The 26,333-nt window shown below is 32.5% G+C and overlaps 2 protein-coding genes and 1 long non-coding RNA gene across 4 annotated transcripts in view; 1 reads left to right on the forward strand and 2 right to left on the reverse strand.

Moving 5' to 3' along the window:
• Nucleotides 1–26,333, reverse strand: part of LOC101888324 (poly(U)-binding-splicing factor half pint) — a 209,251-nt gene that overhangs the window by 110,876 nt on the left and 72,042 nt on the right. The window lies entirely within an intron of this gene.
• Nucleotides 10,890–11,893, forward strand: LOC131803600 (uncharacterized). Its single transcript, XR_009342679.1, has 3 exons — nucleotides 10,890–11,176; nucleotides 11,246–11,402; nucleotides 11,467–11,893. It is a non-coding gene; the product is annotated as an uncharacterized LOC131803600 (long non-coding RNA).
• LOC131803597 (uncharacterized) lies at nucleotides 11,960–14,331 on the reverse strand. 2 transcript variants are annotated; one of them, XM_059124986.1, is made up of 3 exons: nucleotides 13,105–14,331; nucleotides 12,499–13,025; nucleotides 11,960–12,435 (listed from the first exon to the last, which is right to left on the reverse strand). In XM_059124986.1, exons 1-3 carry the CDS (start codon nucleotides 13,398–13,400, stop codon nucleotides 12,377–12,379), a joined length of 882 nt encoding a protein of 293 aa, XP_058980969.1. In that variant the 5' UTR covers nucleotides 13,401–14,331; the 3' UTR covers nucleotides 11,960–12,376. The 2 variants fall into 2 exon arrangements, with proteins under 2 accessions (XP_058980969.1, XP_058980968.1); XM_059124985.1 differs by having other exon boundaries at nucleotides 11,962–12,439; nucleotides 13,105–14,304.

Here is a 26,333-nt window from a genome sequence, read left to right on the forward strand (position 1 = left end):
AATACCAGTTAAAAAATCAGCTAAAAATGTGGATAAAATCACCAAAATACAAAATATTTAAAGTCACCGCCTTATGAATGACAAGAGGTATAATGAGCATATTCCAGCTGTCTTCTGACACAGAAGACAGAGCACATACCAAACTCTACAAAACGATTTCCTTGAAAAAGTGTGGCTAAAATCAACAGAATACGAAATACAGGGAAGTACTATAAGATATAGACAATGTTTTGACAAAGGATGTACAACCCGTTACAAATTCTAAGTATGAATATTAAACAATTCCGTTTGAAAATGTAGCTTAAATCGAGATATACTTATATGACCCTATAAGAAAAAGTGAACCTACATAGAAAATGTCTGTCACATAAAGCAGAACCCGTTAAAAACTTTAAAGTACCACATTTTTAACAATTGTGTTAAACAATTCGTAATTGGGATGGAAAAACAGGAAAACGTGGACCTATACCGACAATATTTTGCCACAAAAGGTAGAACCCATTGTAAAATCTATGAACCGAATTATAAACAATTCTGTTTAAAATTGTGGTTTCAATTCCTAAAATACCGAATATCGGGAGGTACGGTTAAATGGGTGCTATAAGAAACAATGTTCGGCAAACAATTGTAAATCGTAAAATATTGATTATCTGGAGGTACCTTTATAGGTCGTATACTAAAAATAGACCAACATTTACAAACTTAACCTGCCTACTGACAAAAATTTTAGAATTTTATCAATTCGTTCTAAAAATAGCGTGATTACAACAGACAGACAGAAATTTATGCTGATCAAGAATATATATACTTTGTTGGGTCTTACATGGGTATTTCGAGGAATTACAAACGGAATGACAAAGTGTATATACCCTCCATTGTATGGTGGAGGGTTCAAAAAGGTATTTTGTGCAAAAAAGAAAGAATTTTTAAATATGTACTTTAAAATGTTAATTAACATTTTAATCATTTAGGGATAATTACAGGAAATAATTTATAAGTTGAAACAAAAGTCGTTATTCAAATGTTCACACTGCATTGGAGACAGGACAAAAAAGCATATCTTAAATTCCTTAGGTGTACTTTTTCAGTATTGTGTTCATTACTTTGCTTCTCAATTAAAGAAACAATCGAAACTTCTGTCATTGCGTAAATATTAACAAAATTAACTCTCTCTTCACACAAAAAAACCCTCTGCTTATTCATTTATTTAAATACATTTTGACACTGAGATTTTTCAAATGGATAATTTTGAATAAAATGTCAACATGTGGTTGCACGGGCTTATCTTTTTAATTTTACTATGGGTAAAGTCTAGGTTCTTACCGAAATTCGGCTTTTGTGGGATTTTTTGCAATTTGCGTCTATTTCGACTGACCTTCAGATTGCTAGTTTAAATTTCACTGCAAGCCCTAATAATTCATCCGTAAATGGATTATAATTTTTAAATTATGCAATTTTCTTTAATGGTGTACTCAACAAATTGTGGGTTACATATTCTGCCATTTCCGAAAAAAAAAACAATACCAATAGACTTAACACACACAGCTTTTGAAATTATGAAAAAAATCCAATATAAATATCTATTCTGTCTTAAAATATTATACTAAAATTTTATGCTACTTTATAAATTATATTTAGTTTATAACGTTTTTGCTTCTTCTATAAAATTATGGTTTTGAGGGTTACGCTTTTGGACATTTCTAATGACAGTATATAACATTCGCTTAGGTATTTGATGATATATTATATAATTATGACTGCCACTGGTAATAGTAATAATAATAATAATAGTAACATTAAGAATAACAAAAAATAAAATAATTATATCATAACAATGTAATAATAAAGTTAATAACAATATGAGTATGGTTTCATTGTTTGGCCCGATTTTAGCTATTGTGAAGTTTCTAATTCAAAATTCATTTGAAAAGTGCGAAACAAATCATCTAAATATCGAATATTTGGAACAACTGTTATATAGAATTATATCAAATTAGACCTTCATTGACTGTTCTAAATATGGAAGGATGTTTCTTACTTAAAGGGGACATATGCTGCCAATTTACAGCAAATTTGGGTTGGGTCAATCGTGTCTCACAGCCAGATTCCATCTGAGGCACGGCATGTCATGGAAAATACAGTGTGTCCATGATGGATAAAGTTCAAAATGACGGAGGCTGAAAAAAAAAAAAAAAAAACAACTGAAGCCAAATAAATTTTTATTTATAAAACTAATTGGCTGGTTGGTGTTATTGGCTGGGTGGATGAAACACACATCAAATTGTTCGACCTAAATAACGAAGGTCAGTACCTCTACTTTATTTAGCGTAGACGTATTTGGAATTGTTTTCAAAGTGGTTCCATTATCATTTCGCGCAGAACTGAAGGTTCTTATAACTTAACAACGCAATAGTACTAATTTCCTGCAAAAGTGGTTGTGAAAGGGTTAAATACCAGTTAAAAAATCAGCTAAAAATGTGGATAAAATCACCAAAATACAAAATATTTAAAGTCACCGCCTTATGAATGACAAGAGGTATAATGAGCATATTCCAGCTGTCTTCTGACACAGAAGACAGAGCACATACCAAACTCTACAAAACGATTTCCTTGAAAAAGTGTGGCTAAAATCAACAGAATACGAAATACAGGGAAGTACTATAAGATATAGACAATGTTTTGACAAAGGATGTACAACCCGTTACAAATTCTAAGTATGAATATTAAACAATTCCGTTTGAAAATGTAGCTTAAATCGAGATATACTTATATGACCCTATAAGAAAAAGTGAACCTACATAGAAAATGTCTGTCACATAAAGCAGAACCCGTTAAAAACTTTAAAGTACCACATTTTTAACAATTGTGTTAAACAATTCGTAATTGGGATGGAAAAACAGGAAAACGTGGACCTATACCGACAATATTTTGCCACAAAAGGTAGAACCCATTGTAAAATCTATGAACCGAATTATAAACAATTCTGTTTAAAATTGTGGTTTCAATTCCTAAAATACCGAATATCGGGAGGTACGGTTAAATGGGTGCTATAAGAAACAATGTTCGGCAAACAATTGTAAATCGTAAAATATTGATTATCTGGAGGTACCTTTATAGGTCGTATACTAAAAATAGACCAACATTTACAAACTTAACCTGCCTACTGACAAAAATTTTAGAATTCTATCAATTCGTTCTAAAGATAGCGTGATTACAACAGACAGACAGAATTTATGCTGATCAAGAATATATATACTTTGTTGGGTCTTACATGGGTATTTCGAGGAATTACAAACAGAATGACAAAGTTTATATACCCTCCATTGTATGGTGGAGGGTTCAAAAAGGTATTTTGTGCAAAAAAGAAAGAATTTTTAAATATGTACTTTAAAATATTAATTAACATTTTAATCATTTAGGGATAATTACAGGAAATAATTTATAAGTTGAAACAAAAGTCGTTATTCAAATGTTCACACTGCATTGGAGACAGGACAAAAAAGCATATCTTAAATTCCTTAGGTGTACTTTTTCAGTATTGTGTTCATTACTTTGCTTCTCAATTAAAGAAACAATCGAAACTTCTGTCATTGCGTAAATATTAACAAAATTAACTTTCTCTTCACACAAAAAAACCCTCTGCTTATTCATTTATTTAAATACATTTTGACACTGAGATTTTCTCAAATGGATAATTTTGAATAAAATGTCAACATGTGGTTGGACGGGCTTATCTTTTTAATTTTACTATGGGTAAAGTCTAGGTTCTTACCGAAATTCGGCTTTTGTGGGATTTTTTGCAATTTGCGTCTATTTCGACTGACCTTCAGATTGCTAGTTTAAATTTCACTGCAAGCCCTAATAATTCATCCGTAAATGGATTATAATTTTTAAATTATGCAATTTTCTTTAATGGTGTACTCAACAAATTGTGGGTTACATATTCTGCCATTTCCGAAAAAAAAAACAATACCAATAGACTTAACACACACAGCTTTTGAAATTATGAAAAAAATCCAATATAAATATCTATTCTGTCTTAAAATATTATACTAAAATTTTATGCTACTTTATAAATTATATTTAGTTTATAACGTTTTTGCTTCTTCTATAAAATTATGGTTTTGAGGGTTACGCTTTTGGACATTTCTAATGACAGTATATAACATTCGCTTAGGTATTTGATGATATATTATATAATTATGACTGCCACTGGTAATAGTAATAATAATAATAATAATAGTAACATTAAGAATAACAAAAAATAAAATAATTATATCATAACAATGTAATAATAAAGTTAATAACAATGTGAGTATGGTTTCATTGTTTGGCCCGATTTTAGCTATTGTGAAGTTTCTAATTCAAAATTCATTTGAAAAGTGCGAAACAAATCATCTAAATATCGAATATTTGGAACAACTGTTATTTAGAATTATATCAAATTAGACCTTCATTGACTGTTCTAAATATGGAAGGATGTTTCTTACTTAAAGGGGACATATGCTGCCAATTTACAGCAAATTTGGGTTGGGTCAATCGTGTCTCACAGCCAGATTCCATCTGAGGCACGGCATGTCATGGAAAATACAGTGTGTCCATGATGGATAAAGTTCAAAATGACGGAGGCTGAAAAAAAAACAACTGAAGCCAAATAAATTTTTATTTATAAAACTAATTGGCTGGTTGGTGTTATTGGCTGGGTGGATGAAACACACATCAAATTGTTCGACCTAAATAACGAAGGTCAGTACCTCTACTTTATTTAGCGTAGACGTATTTGGAATTGTTTTCAAAGTGGTTCCATTATCATTTCGCGCAGAACTGAAGGTTCTTATAACTTAACATTTTAAGTCTTGTCAAAACAAAGAACTTTGTCAAACAACTTATTTTTCTAGAATATAATTTACTTTACCTTTGCCATCCATCACCAGACCTTTTTGGTGCCCCAAGTGCATCTAGTACTTGGGAAACACTTTTCTTTGCCCCTTACAAGTAGATTTTGACTTTGTTATTTTTATTTTGGGGTTTCCTTTTTTTATGTTATTTTGTAAAAAAGACCAAACAAATACAAGTCGACATAAAAATCATTAGCAGAATAAAAGAAAACCTCACAAATGGTAATATTGACATTCGCCAAAAGTTGTCGACAAATAGAATAATGGTAAATGATTAAATGAACATGTTATAAAATCAAGATTTGTAAACAATAATTAAAAAAACACTATTTGTAACGTATTAAATAATTATCTCCAATCAAAGGACCGTCAAACACTCACAACTATGAATCGCGTTTCGTCGTTGGTTAAGCGGCTCATCAGGCATAGTTGGTGTGGAAGCCATCATCCGTTCTTTGCAAAGTAATATTTATTAATACCAGAAACTGTCCAAGATCGATTCAAGTTCTAATAGCAATCCTTTTCACAGAAATGTTTGTTTTTAAAGTGCTGGATTTTTTTGTCCACAACAACTACATTGCTTCCAATGCTTAAACCTGTTATAGTGTTGCTGTAGAAAGACGGTTTAATGGCTCTGAATGTTGAGACGGCAACTTCTAGTTGGCTGCACACCGAGGTCCGTGGTTCAAAAAAGTTGCTAATAGCACTTGAATCATAAATATGATATTTCAGTCACTAAGTCTATAACAGATATCTTCTTTCAGATCTAAGTATCTACGAGACAATTTTTCAAATCTGTTATTCAATTATGAGGTCTGTTGATTTAATTTGAACTTTAAATATCAACGATATTTCGGTGCTTATTTTACTACGTCTAATTAAATATTATATCGAGGTGACACAAACATACAGTTGTTTTTAACTTCGAAACAAACGCAGAACTTTTGCGTTGATTCGATCCATTATAACAAAGATAGAAGCAATATTAAATCTTTTAAAGTAAAAAGTAAACAGAACATTAGCTTGGTCTTTTCTACATAAAAGTGAAAATTTGTGGCATTCTCAATGCGGCGGAACAGTAGATCTAATCGTTCCCCTGGAACCCGTAATGAAGTTAGGAAAATAAATCAAAAATCACACGAAAACGAAGCAGATTTAGTTTGACCAGATTCCATATATCACAAACACTAGAATAAATACAAACTATGCTGAAGGTATTGACCACCTCAACATCCTAAAACTTTATATCAATACGTAAGTATGGGTACTCAAATCGTTGATTTTCCTTCTGCTGAAAAATTTCCGAACGCCTCGTTCGACGTTTATACAATAAATATCTTACTTTAAATAATAAGTTCAATGTATCACTCATTGGTTAGTCCTCCTATCTGAACTGGAGGAATTACTAAACTTTAAAAATGAGACTTAAGAATTCTGATTGAATAGCGGAGCTTGGAAGCAAGCTATTAGAAGACCTCAGTACCCAGGGATCATCCACAAAGGAATACGAAAGTGGTACCGATGAGTGACGGTACACGTGAATGTGTAAACAGATTTTTCCCGATTGTATCGTAAAGGTTTATTCTTACATATATTATTATTATTATTATTATTATTATTATTATTATTATTATTATTATTATTATTATTATTATTATTATTATTATTATTATTATTATTATTATTATTATTATTATTATTATTATTATTATTATTATTATTATTATTATTATTATTATTATTATTATTATTATTATTATTATTATTATTATTATTATTATTATTATTATTATTATTATTATTATTATTATTATTATTATTATTATTATTATTATTATTATTATTATTATTATTATTATTATTATTATTATTATTATTATTATTATTATTATTATTATATTATTATTATTATTATTATTATTATTATTATTATTATTATTATTATTATTATTATTATTATTATTATTATTATTATTATTATTATTATTATTATTATTATTATTATTATTATTATTATTATTATTATTATTATTATTATTATTATTATTATTATTATTATTATTATTATTATTATTATTATTATTATTATTATTATTATTATTATATTATTATTATTATTATTATTATTATTATTATTATTATTATTATTATTATTATTATTATTATTATTATTATTATTATTATTATTATTATTATTATTATTATTATTATTATTATTATTATTATTATTATTATTATTATTATTATTATTATTATTATTATTATTATTATTATTATTATTATTATTATTATTATTAATTAACGTGTATAATTTATATATGCAATACAAAAGGACAATAATTAATTTAATTGAAGACCTACTTCTTTTGAATATTAATGTAGTTATACTGTGAATCCATGTCCAGGAATCTCTTCTCAGACACTGCCGCAAAAATGGATAAAATCGAAAAAAACAAAAACCTTTTTTTATATCGCATTATTTTTTTTTTTCAATTTGACATTCTATATTAAATTGTACATCTTGTTTTGAAAGTTGAAACGAATCAAATTAGTGTAAAATGAGCAAGGCAGGGCAAGGCCTATATAAGGTCGGCCAGAAAGCCCATCTGACAACTAATTTTGGTGTCACACGACAAGAAATTTATAGAGGGTCCAATGTACGAAAACTACTAAGTTTATTGCCACATTTTGGTTTTCTTGGTCGGAAAATTTTTATATTTTAAAGAAGCGCAGAGGAAATTAATTAAACGAAATATAATGCATACCAATGTCTACCTAACAAACATAATGAATGGAACGTGCAAACACGTATTGTGAATCAACTGGTGCTCATTCCCCCTTTCACAACCATGAAAGGGGCTTGGCGAATTCAGCATTACAACAACTTGTTGTGACATTTAATGGTGCCGTCAGCTGGGCTGATACGACTGCCTAGTAGATCTACCTTGGCCTACATAAGACAACTTTTGACCATGGCTCAGTAGAAAAGATAAGTCAACTTCAAAGAAACTAGAAAAATGCAACTCTGTGCTGGAGTCTTATAGTGTCAAATAGACTTTTAAATATGCAACAGTTTGCTTTGTTTATTTTTTTAACAAAATTCTTATATTGGAAAATACCCGCGAAACAGTAATGGAATTTCGGGGTTATTCCACGAAATGGAGTCTAAAATAGTAGGATAGTTCAGTTGTATCACAAAATTGTGCAATTTTATTTTGCATCCAAATTTTAAATAATTTCAAATTATTGTATTTTTTATTAAACTAGCTGGCCCGGTCCGCGTTGCCGGCCCGTACTTTTAGTCGTTAATGCATATTTTTTAAAGCATAATAAATCACAGATCTGACTTACATAAGCGGTGCAATTTTTATTATAACTAATGATTCCACAGTAATTTCTAAATAGAAATAAATATTCATGGCAAAAATTATAATAGTTGTCCACCTACTGTCGGTTTTAAATATTTTAAATAGCCTTATGATCTTATTTCTTATTTTTCAGCCATAGGACTTAATTTGATTCAAATGAGATGCAAATTGCAATTCGTATCTCCAACGTTTATTACGTGGTATTTAGTTTTGTCCACCTCATAATTGAGGGAAGAATGATTTCAGAATAGTCAAAGATAATTGTAATATATATGCCGTAAGATGGGAATTAATTTTTTGTCACTTAATTTGTGAGTTGGAGACCCCATGAAGTCCATATTTTTCATCATAGTATAATTCAATGACGAATACCAAATGTTCGGTCCCGTGCTACTTTCTAATATTCGTATTTATTTTTTTCATGTTTTTGCCATAAATTTCGGATTTTATTTGAGATTTCGGATTTTATGGACGTACATTCCAAATCTACGTTCCCAACCAATATTCTATTGGGGGTTAAAAAATGTTCTTTTCTGACCACACATTGGTTGGGAAAGTGGACTTGGGGGTACACTAATATAAAGACTATACTTAAATAAATGCATATGTGGACAATTATCTGTAAGATTCTTCTCTACCCCAGAGTAGCCTATATACAATTTTTTAACCAAATCAAGTGATGAATGTGGTCAAGATTCAGATGGACCCTAATCTGAAATTCAAATTCAAGTCATGAGAAGAGGTTTTCTACCCCATTAGAAACAAAAATACCAAATAAGGGCAAAAAATCAAAAATAAAAGTGGCCAAGACCCCGAAAATAACTTAAATAGTGGTTACACCAAAACGTGATCAGTTTGCAAGGATGGTTTCTTTTCATCGGGTGAAATCGGGTTGTACCCCTATGCGTGGGTTATGACCCATATCATGACCTACAAAAGGTCAGTATTTCACTGATTACAGTCCCAATGAATTTTGCATTTTGAGTTCTCATTGGACGAATTATTGTTATGTGAACGAAGTAGGTCCACGTTTTGAAATGAGCCCCATAATGCTTTGTCGTTAATTTTTGTTTGTTTAAATGTGTTTGCATCTTCCAGCTGAAACACGATGTAGGTCCCTGAATTGAAAGCTAGATGCCAATTTTAGACATGAAAGATCGCTATTTAATATCGTATTGCGCATTCATTTAAAAAAAGAAAAACACATTGAAAAGAAAATCTTCAACTTATTGCGGATTATTTATAGCAAATGTTTAAAGGTCCTTACGAAGTTTGTCAATAGAGTGTACTATAATTTTGAAATTCGATTTCAATGAAATTTTTTCTCGATTTTTTTCGGATTTTAATATCTTTGCAATGAGGTAGCCTCTTTTTTTGATTTTTTAGCGATTTTGAAAAAAGTAATTATTCGTTAACTATGGTATGACCGCGTTAAATTACTTCGACATCATATATTCAGTTTCGCCACCACATGATTCGGTACTACACTTCCGGGCTACGCAGCAATTGTTTTGTTAATAGCTGTTTTGCCGTTGCCGCTTTTAATTTCCTAAAAATACTACACATTATATTATAATATAAAAGAAAAATGCAAAATAAAACATTACTATTGTACATTCCAAAAGTCAAAATGAAAATGTTCAAATTTCACATTTTTATGGATTTCACCCTTTTCTAATAAGAGAATTTGTCTGGATCGTTAAGATCAGATCAGGGGTCCTTTAGTTATATTATATTATATATAAGTTGGGAAACACAGATTCCTAAAGCGAAATTTATAGTTTAATCGAGCTAAAGTAGACATAGTCGAGTTTGGTCGATCAATTTTTGTTAATATCAAAAAGGAGAAAATGTTATCCAAGTTTGGGTTCCAGCAACTGCCTGTTCGAATCTGGCTGAAATTGACAACTGGAAAGAAAACATAAGCAGAGTTCATACAAATGGGTTTCACTTAAAGTAATTACTCGAAAGTGAACATATATGTATCTATAAAAGAGGAAAATGTACGTTTGATTGTTTGATTGTAAGTTATTGATTGAAAACCGCTGAACAGATTTTCCTGAAAATTTTAAAATATACAACATCGCCTGAATGTAACATAGGCTACACAAATTTTTGAAATCCCACTTATAACTGGATATGTGACATCAGAATCAGGGGTATCTGCAAAAAAATCAGATTTTGTATGCACATATCTTTCGGTTACAGATACAGTCTTCAAATTTGGAATGTGTAACAGAATTTGGTACAAAAATAAATTTGCTAAATTTAGCACCAAAAAATAAATCGGTTTCACTAAAAATAATTACTCGAAATCGAACATATCTGTATCTATAAAAGAGGAAAATGTACGTTTGATTGTTTGTTTGTAAGTTATTGACTGAAAACCGCTAAACAGATTTTCCTGAAATTTTTCAAATATACAACATCGCCTGAAAGTAACATAGGCTATACAAATTTTTGAAATCCCACTTGTAACTGGATATGTGGCATCAGAATCAGATTTTGTATGCACATATCTTTCGGTTACAGATAGTCTTCAAATTTGGAATGTGTAAAGGGTCTGTCAGATAGAATACGTTGTGTCCGTTGCGGCAACGTATTAGACTGACAGCCGATTGGGTTGCTTATATTTTAATGAAGAATGTCACATTCACAACGTGTAAGTTGCCGTAACGGATTAAAGTTGGTCTACTCTCAACTTTTGACATGCGGCAAGTCCGGCACAGAAATCAGCTGTTATTTGTGAATATTTTATGTTAGGTTTTTGAAATGGAATTTTTATTAATAGAAGCGGTGCAGATTCACCCTTGTCTTTTTGACAAAAAAAAAAAAAAACAGTGCTATATCGCAACAAAATTGCTAAGGAAAAAGCTTGGAGAGCTGTGGCAGCTTCCACAAACGCGACTAGTGACTTATTTTCATAAATTGTATATTTAAGGTAGATATTGACAGGAGGTATTTTGTATTATATTGCAGTCGAACAATGCCAAAGTCGCTGGAGGTCCCTTCGGGACAGATATGTAAAGGAGGTTAACGGAAGTAAGCTTCCGTCGGGAAGTGGTGCAAAAGAAGGTAGTGGTTGGCGGTATATGAATGCGATGTCTTTTTTGCAACGACATGTCGTTCCTCGCAGGTAATTACAGAGTTCCTTGATATTTTTTTTTTTTTGGAGATTCCTAATCGATTTTATATCCCAGAACTTCTTCAAATATGCAATGGTCGAGTGAAGATTCATTTTTAAGTACGCAGTTCGAGAGTGGCGACATATATGGAAGTTCGCAGTTGTCGGGGGAAGACGAAACAATTGAAAATGTAGATTTTTTTTGCAGCGAGCTGCCACGTCCTTTTGATCAATCCACACCACAAGTGGAAAAGCGTTGCGATAAAAGAAAGAGACAAGAAGACAGGTTTGATCACCTTTGTGACTCTGTGTCTGACTGGATAAAAAAAAACAGGTATCACAGAGTCAAAGTCCCCCACCAGTGTCTCGTATTGCCGATTTTTTAAGAGTACTAGACGAGTATTTGCTGAAGCACTCAAAGGACGAGCAATATAGAATTAAAATCAAATTGCTCAACATTGTCTCAAATTTTAAACAATGAATGAATTTTAAACAATGTTCTTTCTTCTTGCTTTCTTATTTAATAAAATAAATTATTTTTAGTTTTTAGTATAATGAAATGATTTATTTTTTAGTAAATTAAAATATGACAAGAAATACTAAATGTTTGATACATGCTTTCATCAGTATTTTTTATTAAACAAATATGAAGTTACTGCCGGGAAAATTGCCGAATTGGATGTGAAACGACATAGCTCATGAGTTCATCCCTTAATTTGAATGCGCATTTTGCTGCATTATTTGAAGCTGTTCTCCTGGCTCTCTGTAAAGGGACAGGCACTTCGTTGCGCCACAGACCATTTATCAATACAATGCCGTCGTCCGGTCGACATATTCTGGCGGACAATAAATGCCATCATGCATTTTGAGGAAATTGTGAAGAAGTACCGTGGCTTTAATAACTTTCTCTGCGGATGCTGGGCTCATTTGTAGGGATCACAACAAAATCCTCCATCGGCTCGCCAAAATACCAAAAGCATTTTCTATTACCCTACGGGCCCGTGACAAATGTTTATTAAATATTTCCTTTTCAGGCGGCAAGTTACTTCCTTAAAAAAAATTTTGTTACATAAAATCGAAGAGGAAAATATGAATTGCTCATGCAAACCTGGATAAGGTCTAATTAAAAATGGTTTTAATGGGAACGCGGCATCTGCAACGAAATAGTGCGGGAAACTTTTATTTGTACCGGGTAGTATTTCTTCTGTTGGTAGATCCAATTGGCCCTTATACAACTGTTGAACGAATCTTGAGTTCCACATAACTCCACCGTCACTTTGGGAACCAAACGCACCAATATCCACGGAAGTAAATGTGTAATTAGCTTCACAAGCTGCCAGAAGGACAATGGAGTAGTTCCGTTTATAATTGTAAAACTGGGAGCCAGAGTTCGATGGGCAAGTTAAATTGATGTGCTTGCCATCAATAGCGCCAACACAATTGGGTAAATCCCACATTGTGTAAAAATCAATGGCGATTCGCTTCCACTCATTTTCCTTTGGGACTGATAAATATATTGGGCCAAGTATTTCCCAAAGCACTTCGCAGGTTTCTGATACTATTCCTTTCATAGTTGACACCCCAATTTTAAAGGCAGCAGAAAATATCTGCTTACTTCCGTCATGAGCTAAATATCTTAAATTTTATGGAAGTATTTGAGAATGTTATCCGGACTCATACGATTACATGTACATCCATATGTATAAGAACTTACGCAAGGGTCATAAAAAGTCGACATTCCGGTGAAATTGATGACCTATTGGAGTGCTTCCTTAACCTCTCTTTTACGAAAGTCAGGAGGAGATCGAATGTGTTCTTTTCCATCCTTATGGTTTTCTGGAATTCGTCTGGGAAGCAAAATGTGGTGGCGAAAAATCCATGCGTGTCGCGATTCCGCAATAGTGGTCGCACCCAATATCTTCTACGCCCGTACAATTTTTTCAAGCATTCGCCGGCCTCGAACAGCGTTAGGATTAATAATTTAATGTTCATTAATTGTGAGGTTTCCATTTTCAAATAACAGAAAATGTTGTATGTTTTCAAACTGAATTTTACCACCAATGCAAATCAGCTGTTTTCTTATGTACGACGACGGATTTGTTGTGGCGAGTCTATACTTTTTGTACGTCACGTCAGTCAAATACGTTGCCGCAACGGACACAACGTATTCTATCTGACAGACCCTTAACAGAATTTGGTACAAAAACAAATTTGCCAAATTTAGCACCAAAACATAAATTTGCCAAATGATATTTGTGAAGATCTGGAAACACTGATATTGAGTAGTTATGTTTCTAGGTATGAAATTGTCATTCGAAGTTTAAGTAGACATGCAAAGTATTGTATGATTTTGGGTTTTCGAGAAAATAAAAAGAATTAAATTGAAAAACGATTAAACTAAAAACTGTGTGTGTGTGTTTGTAAACCGCGGGTCATTACATTGGCGATTGAGGTAAATATTTAATTGAGCTGGAGGAATGCAAGATTAATTGCATCAAATTTTAAGGAAAATTCAAAATCCTTTGCATTAAATTGCAGCGAAAGACATTAAATTGTCGGCATTGACTGATAATAGTCATCTGCGACATTTAATTGCTGATAATGAGAACTAGGGACATTAAATTGTCGTTGGAATGCATTACATTTAATTGTAAAGACGTTGGACGGCGTGAGTCCGAGGTTGTGGAAAGAGATGAGCTCGGCAGGTATATCACCTTTCCTTTGGGATGCCACTCCTGCGCACAGAGTGGAAAAAATGTATCGTTCATTTTCCATATATTTGGATACAGAGGAAATAAAGGACACTGCGAAGAAGAGGAACAAACCTCTGTATTTGGGTGGCACACAACTCCAAGAGGTTGTATACAGCATTCCCGGAAAGCGAAAAGACAAGCTAATTGATAATTGGACACTAAATGGTTTAAAGAAACGACTCCTAAAAAACGAATATGCACTCACAGAAACCATCGAAAGGTGTCATGCCCACGAACAGATAAATAGGAAGACAGAAACGATGAAATTGCCCAATGTATCTGGATATTTATATATACTGGATATTTTACCCGCAAATAGAAGTGGAAAGGTTTGAAACGGAAGCAGCCGGGTTTTGGATACACAGATACGAAAAAGCGGAATTATTCAAACATTCAATTTGTCTCAAGTGACGGTGTGAAAGAAGTTGGCTCCATGAAAAATAAGTGGGAAGAATATATATATATATATATATATATATATATATATATATATATATATATATATATATATATATATATATATTTATATATATATATATATATATATATATATATATAATGGGCAACAGATTGTGCAACTTTGGGATACATTGTCCTACTATCTTATTATAATCGAAACATTCCTATTATGTTTTGCGGGTTTTCCGCATTTTTCTAGTTTCTTGATGTTAAGCAACCTCTCTGGTTGAGCCATGGTTTGTAGTACAAAACGATTGACAAAAATTCTACAGTTTGTGACTTGTGGCCAGTACGTTAATTGCTTCGTTTGTTTTCGTTCGCTGATGAGGATGCCTTTTTTGTCTAAAATTAAAAATAATATTCCGATAAAAGCATTGGTCGCTACAAAAGAAATTAGTAAGCTTTCCAGCTACTAAGGTTTGCTGACGAACATGTTATTTACCATTTTCAGTAACCACTTCAATAAAAACAAGTAAAGAAGCAGTACCCTCCACCTTTTGAAACGAATTAGAAAATTTTCAAAAAAATAAAATCCATTAAAAAAACTGTTAAAATCTTTAAAATGTCTAATATAAGAAGGTACCGATATATGGGGGGATATACGATATTGTGGACCTATAAAGAAAAATCTATGTATGCGTGTAAAGTACTCACAAGGAACTCCTTGTGTGGATTTTCAGATAATTCCATTGGAAAAAGTGGCTAAAATCATCAAAATGCCGAATATAGGGGAGTACCCTTATATGGGGGATATACGATATTGTTGACATATATAGACAATTCCGTTTCAGGGGTAAAGTGCTCACAAAGAACTCCGTGTGTGGATTTTCAGACAATACGATTGGTAAATGTGGCTAAAATCAACAAAATACCGAATATCGCGGGGTACCGTTATGGGAGCTATACGTTATTGTTAACCTATATAGAGAATTTTCTTTTGGGGGTAAAGTGCTCACAAGGAACCCCTTGTGATCATTCCGTTGAAAAATATGGCTAAAAAAATCAAAATATCGAATATCGGGGGTACCGTTATATGAGGCCTTTACGATATCGTGGACCTATATAGATAATTCTCTGCCGAGGTATAAAGTACCCACAAGGAACTCCTTGTGTGGATTTTCAGACAATTCCGACGAAAAATGTGGGTAAAATCATAAAAATACCGAATTTCGGGGGGTACCGTTATATGGGGGATATACGATATCGTGGATCTGTAGACAATTCTCTCTCAGGGGGTGAAGTACTCACAAGGAACTACTTGTGTGGATTTTAAGACAATTCTATTGAAAAGTGTGGCTAACATCATCAAAATACCGAATATCGGGGGGGTACAGTTATATGGGGGATATACGATATCGTGGACCTATATAGACAATTCTTTTTGAGGGGGTAAAATGCCCACAAGGGACTCCTTTTGTCAGACAATTCCATTGAAAAATATGGCTAAAAACATGAAAATACCGAATACCGTGGGGGTAACGTTATATGAGGGCTATACGATATCGTGGACCTATATAGATAATTCTCTGCCGAGGTATAAAGTACCCACAGGGAACTCCTTGTGTGGATTTTCAGACAATTCCGATGAACAATGTGGGTAAAATCATAAAAATACCGAATATCGGGGGGTACCGTTATATGGGGGATATACGATATCGTGGACCGATATAGCCCATCTTCGAACTTGACCTGCCTGCAGACAAAAGAGAAAGTTTGGGTTCCAGCAGAGTTCATACAAATGGGTTTCACAAAAAATAATTACTCGAAAGCGAACATATCTGTATCTATAAAAGAGGAAAATGTACGTTTGATTGTTTGTTTGTAAGTTATTGACTGAAAACCGCTAAACAGATTTTCCTGAACATTTTCAAATATACAACATCGCCTGCAAGTAACATAGGCTATACAAATTTTTGAAATCCCATTGGTAACTGGATATGTGGCGTCAGAATCAGGGGTACCTGCAAAAAAATCAGATTTTGTATGCACATATCTTTTGGTTACAGATACAGTCTTCAAATTTGGAATGTGTAACAGAATTTGGTACAAAAATAAAATTGCCAAATTTAGCACCAAAAAATAAATTTGCCAAATGATATTTTTGGAGATTTGGCAACACTGATATTGAGTAGTTAAGTTTCTATGGTATGAAATTGTCATTCGAAATCTAAGTAGACATGCAAAGGATTGTATGATTTTGGTTTTTCGAGAAAATAAAAAGAATTAAATTGAAAACGATTAAACTAAAAACTGTGTGTGTGTTTGTAAAACGCGGGTCATTACATTGGCGATTGTGGTAAATATTTAATTGAGCTGGAGGAATGCAAGATTAATTGCATCAAATTGCAAGGAAAATTCAAATTCCTTTGCATTAAATTGCAGCGAAAGACATTAAATTGTCGGCATTGACTGATAATAGTCATCTGCGACATTTAATTGCTGATAATGAGAACTAGGGATATTAAATTGTCGTTGGAATGCATTACATTTAATTGTAAAGACGTTGGACGGCGTGAGTCCGAGGTTGTGGAAAGAGATGAGCTCGGCAGGTATATCACCTTTCCTGCGCACAGAGTGGAAAAAATGTATCGTTCATTTTCCATATATTTGGATACAGAAGAAATAAAGGACACTGCGAAGAAGAGGAACAAACCTCTGTATTTGGGTGGCACACAACTCCAAGAGGTTGTATACAGCATTCCCGGAAAGCTAAAAGACAAGCTAATTGATAATTGGACACTAAATGATTTAAAGAAACGACTTCTAAAAAACGAATATGCACTCACAGAAACCATCGAAAGGTGTCATGCCCACGAACAGATAAATAGGAAGACAGAAACGATGAAATTGCCCAATGTATCTGTCGATATCAACAAGATAAAATGTGTTTACCCGCAAATAGAAGTGGAAAGGTTTGAAACGGAAGCAGCCGGGTTTTGGATACACAGATACGAAAAAGCGGAAATATTCAAACATTCAATTTGTCTCAAGTGACGGTGTGAAAGAATATATATATATATATATATATATATATATATATATATATATATATATATATATATATATATATATATATATATATATATATATATATATATATATATATATATATATATATATATATATATATATGGGGGATATACGATATTGTGGACCTATAAAGAAAAATCTATGCATGCGTGTAAAGTACTCACAAGGAACTCCTTGTGTGGATTTTCAGATAATTCCATTGGAAAAAGTGGCTAAAATCATCAAAATGCCGAATATAAGGGTACTCCCCTTATATGGGGGATATACGATATTGTGGACATATATAGACAATTCCGTTTCAGGGGTAAAGTGCTCACAAAGAACTCCGTGTGTGGATTTTCAGACAATACGATTGGTAAATGTGGCTAAAATCAACAAAATACCGAATATCGCGGGGTACCGTTATGGGAGCTATACGTTATTGTTAACCTATATAGACAATTTTCTTTTGGGGGGTAAAGTGCTCACAAGGAACCCCTTGTGATCATTCCGTTGAAAAATATGGCTAAAAAAATCAAAATATCGAATATCTGGGGTACCGTTATATGAGGCCTATACGATATCGTGGACCTATATAGATAATTATCTGCCGAGGTATAAAGTACCCACAAGGAACTCCTTGTGTGGATTTTCAGACAATTCCGATGAACAATGTGGGTAAAATCATAAAAATACCGAATATCGGGGGGTACCGTTATATGGGGGATATACGATATCGTGGACCGATATAGCCCATCTTCGAACTTGACCTGCCTGCAGACAAAAGAGAAAGTTTGGGTTCCAGCAGAGTTCATACAAATGGGTTTCACAAAAAATAATTACTCGAAAGCGAACATATCTGTATCTATAAAAGAGGAAAATGTACGTTTGATTGTTTGTTTGTAAGTTATTGACTGAAAACCGCTAAACAGATTTTCCTGAACATTTTCAAATATACAACATCGCCTGCAAGTAACATAGGCTATACAAATTTTTGAAATCCCATTGGTAACTGGATATGTGGCATCAGAATCAGGGGTACCTGCAAAAAAATCATATTTTGTATGCACATATCTTTCGGTTACAGATAGTCTTCAAATTTGGAATGTGTAACAGAATTTGGTACAAAAATAAAATTTGCCAAATGATATTTTGGAGATTTGGCATATATATATATATATATATATATATATATATATATATATATATATATATATATATATATATATATATATATATATATATATATATATATATATATATATATATATATATATATATATATATATAATTGAATGTTTCCTCTTTCCTTTTTCCCGCAGATGACTATTATCAGTCAATGCCGGCAATTTAATGTCTTTCGCTGCAATTTAATGGAAAGGAATTTTAATTTTCCTTACAATTTGATGAAATTAATCTTGCATTCCTCCAGCTCAATTAAATATTTACCTCAATCGCCAATGTAATGACCCGCGGTTTACAAAAACACACACACAGTGTTAGTTTAATCGTTTTTCAATATAATTCTTTTTATTTTCTCGAAAAATCAAAATCATACAATCCTTTGCATGTCTACTTAGATTTCGAATGACAATTTCATACCATAGAAACTTAACTACTCAATATCAGTGTTGCCAGATCTCCATAAATATCATTTGGCAAATTTATTTTTGGGTGCTAATTTTGGCAAATTTATTTTTGTACCAAATTCTGTTACACATTCCAAATTTGAAGACTATATCTGTAACCAAAAGATATGTGCATACAAAGTCTGAATTTTTTGCAGGTACCCCTGATTCTGACGCCACATACCCAGTTACCAATGGGATTTCAAAAATTTGTATAGCCTATGTTACTTGCAGGCGATGTTGTATATTTGAAAATGTTCAGGAAAATCTGTTTAGCGGTTTTCAGTCAATAACTTACAAACAAACAATCAAACGTACATTTTCCTCTTTTATAGATACAGATATGTTCGCCTTCGAGTAATTATTTTTAGTGAAACCCATTTGTATGAACTCTGCTTATGTTTTCTTTCCAGTTGTCAATTTCGGTCAGATTCGAACAGAAGGATTGGATAACATTTTCTCCTTTTTGATATCAACAAAAATTGATCGACCAAACTCGACTATGTCTACTTTAGCTCGATTAAATTATAATTTTCGCTTTAGGAATCTGTGTTCCCCACCTTGATTTTCATAAAAAAGTGTAATTTGTAACATAATATATCGCCTTTTCCCCTCTTTCATTTCCACCCATTTCCGTTAGATATAATTTTTATACCCTCCACCAAAAAAGTATGGAGGGTATATTAAGTTCGTCATTCCGTTTGTAACTCATCGAAATAATCATTTTAGACCCAACAAAGTATATATTCTTGATTAGCGTGAAATTCTAAGACGATTTAGCCCTGTCCGTCCGTCTGTCCGTCTGTTGTAATCACGCTACAGTCTAAACGAATTAAGATAGGAAGCTAAAATATTGCACAGATTTCTCTTTTGTCTGCAGGCAGGTCAAGTTCGAAGATGGGCTATATCGGTCCACGATGTTGTATATCCCCCATATAACGGTACCCCCCGATATTCGGTATTTTTATGATTTTACCCACATTTTTCATCGGAATTGTCTGAAAATCCACACAAGGAGTTCCTTGTGGGTACTTTATACCTCGAGAATTATCTATATAGGTCCACCATATCGTATAGCCCTCATATAACGGTACCCCCGATATTCGATATTTTGATTTTTTTAGCCATATTTTTCAACGGAATGATCACAAGGCGTCTTTGTACACAAGGGGTTCTTTGTGAGCACTTTACCCCCCAAAAGAAAGTTCTCTATATAGGTTAACAATAACGTATAGCTCCCATAACGGTACCGCGCGATATTCGGTATTTTGATGATTTTAGCCACATTTACCAATCGTATTGTCTGAAAATCCACACACGGAGTTCTTTGTGAGCACTTTACCCACAATATCGTATATCCCCCATATAACGGTACTCCCCTATATTCGGCATTTTGATGATTTTAGCCACTTTTTCCAATGGAATTATCTGAAAATCCACACAAGGAGTTCCTTGTGAGTACTTTACACGCATACATAAATTTTTCTTTATAGGTCCACAATATCGTATATCCCCCCATATATCGGCACCTTCCTATATTAGACATTTTAAAGATTTTAACAGATTTTTTAATGGATTTTATTTTTTTGAAAATTTTCTAATTCGTTCCAAAAGGTGGAGGGTATTCAACGTTCGGCCCGGCCGAACTTACTGCTTTTTTACTTGTTTTTATTGAAGTGGTTACAGAAAATGGTAAATAACATGTTCGTCAGCAAACCTTACTAGCTGGAAAGCTTACTAATTTCTTTTGTAGCGACCAATGCTTTTATCGGAATATTATTTTTAATTTTAGACAAAAAAGGCATCCTCATCAGCGAACGAAAACAAACGAAGCAATTAACGTACCGGCCACAAGTCACAAACTTTACAATTTTTGTCAATCGTTTTGTACTACAAACCATGGCTCAACCAGAGAGGTTGCTCAACATCAAGAAACTAGGAAAAATGCGGGAAACCCGCAAAACATAATAGGAATGTTTCGGTAGTAGGACAAATATGTATTCCAAAGTTGCACAATCTGTTGCCCATTAAAGTCGAAAACATGAATTCTAACTTCTGTAATTGTGTCATGCTCCAAACAACACAAAACCACTAACATTTTAATGCCAGAAGTATTCAAACAATATGATTGTCATAATGTACTTCGGCTGCGAGTTGTATCGTTTGCGAACGAATCGCCGAGAAATGTTTCAAAACGTTTGCTGTGTGAAATGATGAATGGTACATTTATGCAAATTTCACATGGCACGTGATTCGCTCTCTATTCCTTGTTCAACCATTAATTAAGAAATATCTACTTAATTCCCCACACAAACTTTGCTGAGCGAACAAAGATTTTTGTTCTTTGTTCTATTCAAATGACTCTCAAAACTAAGATAAAATGTGTGCCATCCCTAACAAATGAGAGCATTTATCGAAAAAATAAATTATTACATTTAAAAATTCAAAATAGAAAAATTTAATAAAATATTTAAAAAATTTGGGAAGACTTAATTATGAATGAAAACTATAATGTTGAATGGCATATGTACATTCACTGCAAATTTCAGATCATTAAGCTCGTCCCGAGAGAGAACTGCAAATTTCACATCATTAAGCTCGTCTCGAAAGAGAAAACAAACACATAAATCATAAAACATATGATCTTCGCCTTAACAAGGCAAAACTCAAAAATTCAGCCGAGCCTGGCTGTGGGATTTGAACCGCGGACCTCGGTGTGCAGCCAACTAGAAGTTGCCGTCTCTACGTTCAGAGCCATTAACCCGTCTTCCTAAAGCAGCACTAAAAAACAAGTGTATGCATTGGAAGCAATGTAGTTGTTGTGGACAAAAAAGCCATCACTACCAAAAAAAAACTTTGCTGTGAAAAAGATCTGCCAATAGAACTTGAGTCGAACTTGAAGAGTTTCTAGTGTATAATTCGCATATGCTAATTTGCAATAAGTTCGAAATATATACAACTTTCCAGAGAACGGCCCTTGTAAGCCATCATCCACACCAAATATGCCTGATGAGCCGCTTAACCAACGGTGAAACGCGTCGCATAGTGGTGAGTGTGTGATAGTGTCTATCTGGCTTTCCTTTTCACTGCAAATTTCAGATCATTAAGCTCGTCTCGAAAGAGAAAAAAACACAAAAATCATAAAACATATGATCTTCGCCTTAACAAGGCAAAACTCGAAAGTAAATTTTGTTTTCTCTCCCATCCGAGGTACGCATTTTGTCCACGATTTGAAATTTCCACAGAAAATTGGAAACAAAAGTGGCAATATTTTCAAAATGTTTGTATCAGCAGAAAAAATGTTTGACAAGTGTCTCTCCAGCTGAATTTAAAAGTAGAAAAATACAAAAATATGTTCAAATTGTCAACATTTACGCAAAAAGTTGAAAACATGAATGAAAATTGTAAAATTAATGATATAATAAATCTTTGGGAGAAAAACAATAATTTCTTCTACCCATATTAGTGAGGATTTCATGTAATTTCATATAAATTGCCATTGAAATCAACAAACAAAACAAACAAATCAACAAACAAACAAAGGAATTATTTTACTATTGAAAGTGCATTAGAGTTGTCATTCTAAATATTATTTTTGTACCGCTTTCAATTGTATGAGAGACATAATAAATGAATGGAAAGTCATGAATTTAACTTAATATTAGTTTTTACATTGCTTGCAATGACTTAATATTTAATATACAGGGACACTTTTACAAAGAGTTTTGTACTGTTTCGTTTCCATTGGTATGACATCCATCAGAGTACGTTTCAGTTTTTTTTCCACTCATCTACACAAATAGTACGAAATAAAAAATGTACCGTTACGATTGCAAACATTTTATATAGTTTATTTTCGTACGTTGATCCTCAGAGATTTTGTGCGAAAAAAAGTTTTTTTTTTTAATTTTTCCACACTGCCGGGATTTTTGATTGTTTCTGTAATTCCACGGTGAAGTGTTAACATTGTTTTAATAACAAAACAACATTGTTTTAATAACAAACTAATATTAAGTTAAATTCATGACTTTCCATTTATTTATTATGTCTCTCATACAATTGAAAGCGGTACAAAAATAATATTTAGAATGAAAACTCGAATGCACTTTCAATCACGTGGTTCGCTCTCAGAATTAGGTACACGAATTAACCCGTTCATACTGCACGACTCGTTATTCATAGTAAAATAATTCATTTTTTTCAAAAATTTTGTTTGTTGATTTCACTGGCAATTTATATGAAAATACATGAAATCCTCACTAATATGAATAGAAGAAATTATTGTTTTTCTCCCAAAGATTTATTATATCATTAATTTTACAATTTTCATTCATGTTTTCAACTTTTTGCGTAAATGTTGACAATTTGAACATATTTTTGTATTTTTCTACTTTTAAATTCAGCTGGAGAGACACTTGTCAAACATTTTTTCTGCTAATACAAACATTTTTAAAATATTGCCACTTTTGTTTCCAATTTTCTGTAGAAATTTCAAATCGTGGACAAAATGCGTACCTCGGATGGGAGAGAAAACAAAATTTACTTTCGTTTGAATGTACATACGTACATAGTTTTCATTCATAATTTTCAGTCTTCCCAATATTTTTTTAAAATTTTATTAAATTTTTCTATTTTGAATTTTTAAATGTAATAATTTATTTTTTCGATAAATGCTCTCATTTGTTAGGGATGGCACACATTTTATCTTAGTTTTGAGAGTGATTTGAATAGAACAAAGAACAAAAATCTTTGTTCGCTCAGCAAAGTTTGTGTGGGGAATTAAGTAGATATTTCTTAATTAATGGTTGAACAAGGAATAGAGAGCGAATCACGTGCCATGTGAAATTTGCATAAATGTACCATTCATCATTTCACACAGCAAACGTTTTGAAACATTTCTCGGCGATTCGTTCGCAAACGATACAACTCGCAGCCGAAGTACATTATGACAATCATATTGTTAGAATACTCCTGGCATTAAAATGTTAGTGGTTTTGTGTTGTTTGGAGCATGACACAATTACAGAAGTTAGAATTCATGTTTTCGACTTTAATGGGCAACAGATTGTGCAACTTTGGAATACATTGTCCTACTACCGAAACATTCCTATTATGTTTTGCGGGTTTCCCGCATTTTTCCTAGTTTCTTGATGTTGAGCAACCTCTCTGGTTGAGCCATGGTTTGTAGTACAAAACGATTGACAAAAATTGTAAAGTTTGTGACTTGTGGCCGGTACGTTAATTGCTTCGTTTGTTTTCGTTCGCTGATGAGGATGCCTTTTTTGTCTAAAATTAAAAATAATATTCAAATAAAAGCATTGGTCGCTACAAAAGAAATTAGTAAGCTTTCCAGCTACTAAGGCTTGCTGACGAACATGTTATTTACCATTTTCAGTAACCACCTCAATAAAAAAAATTATATCTAACGGAAATGGGTGGAAGTGACAGAGGGGAATAGGCGATATGTTATGTCTACACGTAGAAAATCTGCTGACGACAGAATCACAAATAAAGGGAAAACCAGACTTCTGAACATTTACATAATTTTGTCTAAAATTTTAAAATATATTGCCGTAATAGACAAAGAGTACAAACAGGGTTTAAAAATTTAAAAACTGCCTATAAGGAAAGTTCTGCTACAACTAAACACTGATGAATTGGTGAACTTATATAATCGACTTAGTCGGATGTCATAACAATTTGTTTATATATTGCGGATGATGTAAACAAATAAAAACATATTAGGTTCGCCCGGGCCAAACTTTATTTTAAACTGCAAATGGCCGCGAACACCTCGGATAACCTGTTAAAAAATTCAAATATTAAAAAGGGGGCGATGTAAAATGAGGATATACCAAAACTTAAATATATAAACAATTTTCTGCTACAGGGGTATATACATTGGTATATATTCTGACTATCAAGTAATTTGAAAAATTCCCGATATCTGGAAGTATCTGTATCTGGGGTATATAGAAAAATGTGGACCTATGTAGACAATGTTTCATCACCAGACATACATCCCATTACCGTTATATGGGGACTAAAGTAAAACGATCTATATAATCAATTTTCTGCCACATGTGGTATAATCTATTACGATCTCTAAATACAGAATACAATTTCTAAATACCAAATATGGAACAAAACGTGGACCTGCTTTTCCAGCATTTTGCCCTTGACTTTGTAAGTTAATAATAAGATTTGCATCAAAATTTAATCGCTTTTGCCAACTCCTTCTATTTTCGGCCACTGTTAATATGAATTCGTGACATAGTGCGTTGGTGAACTAATGTTTTACAATTATTGCGGGAAAAGATATATAAGTTAGGGTGCTGAACTCTTTATACTTCAATCATGATGTGGACAACAGGACCTTGCAACGTGGATTCTTAAATTAACGATTTTAAAATTACAGCCTATTTGATTGGATTTGATTTGGAAATTTTAAATGATCTTTTTTAACAATTAATAATAACGTCGCCGATAAATTACACTTTTTATGAAAATCAAGTTGGGGAACACAGATTCCTAAAGCGAAATTTATAGTTTAATCGAGCTAAAGTAGACATAGTCGAGTTTGGTCGATCAATTTTTGTTGATATCAAAAAGGAGAAAATGTTATCCAAGTTTGGGTTCCAACAACTGCCTGTTTCTGCCTTCTGTTCGAATCTGGCTGGAATTGACAACTGGAAAGAAAACATAAGCACAGTTCATACAAATGGGTTTCACTAAAAATAATTACTCGAAAGCGAACATATATGTATCTATAAAAGAGGAAAATGTACGTTTGATTGTTTGTTTGTAAGTTATTGACTGAAAACCGCTAAACAGATTTTCCTGAAATTTTTCAAATATACAACATCGCATAAAAGTAACATAGGCTATACAAATTTTTGAAATCCCGCTTGTAACTGGATATGTGGCATCAGAATCAGGGGTATCTGCAAAAAAATCAGATTTTGTATGCACATATCTTTCGGTTACAGATACAGTCTTCAAATTTGGAATGTGTAACAGAATTTGGTACAAAAATAAATTTGCCAAATTTAGCACCAAAAAAAAATTGCCAAATGATATTTGTGGAGATCTGGC

The sequence above is a fragment of the Musca domestica genome, unplaced genomic scaffold (genome assembly GCF_030504385.1).
Source record: "Musca domestica strain aabys unplaced genomic scaffold, Musca_domestica.polishedcontigs.V.1.1 31, whole genome shotgun sequence".
NCBI classification, from domain to species: domain Eukaryota; kingdom Metazoa; phylum Arthropoda; class Insecta; order Diptera; family Muscidae; genus Musca; species Musca domestica.

What these genes read in the sequence shown, in the direction of transcription:
- LOC131803597 (XM_059124985.1), bottom strand. Translation starts at nt 13,400, where the DNA reads ATGGAAACCTCACAATTAATGAACATTAAATTATTAATCCTAACGCTG. An exon ending in CGACTTTTTATGACCCTTGC is followed by an intron (nt 13,026 to 13,104) that starts GTAAGTTCTTAT and finishes ATAAAATTTAAG; the next exon opens with ATATTTAGCTCATGACGGAA. An exon ending in TTTAATTAGACCTTATCCAG is followed by an intron (nt 12,440 to 12,498) that starts GTTTGCATGAGC and finishes ATTTTTTTTAAG; the next exon opens with GAAGTAACTTGCCGCCTGAA.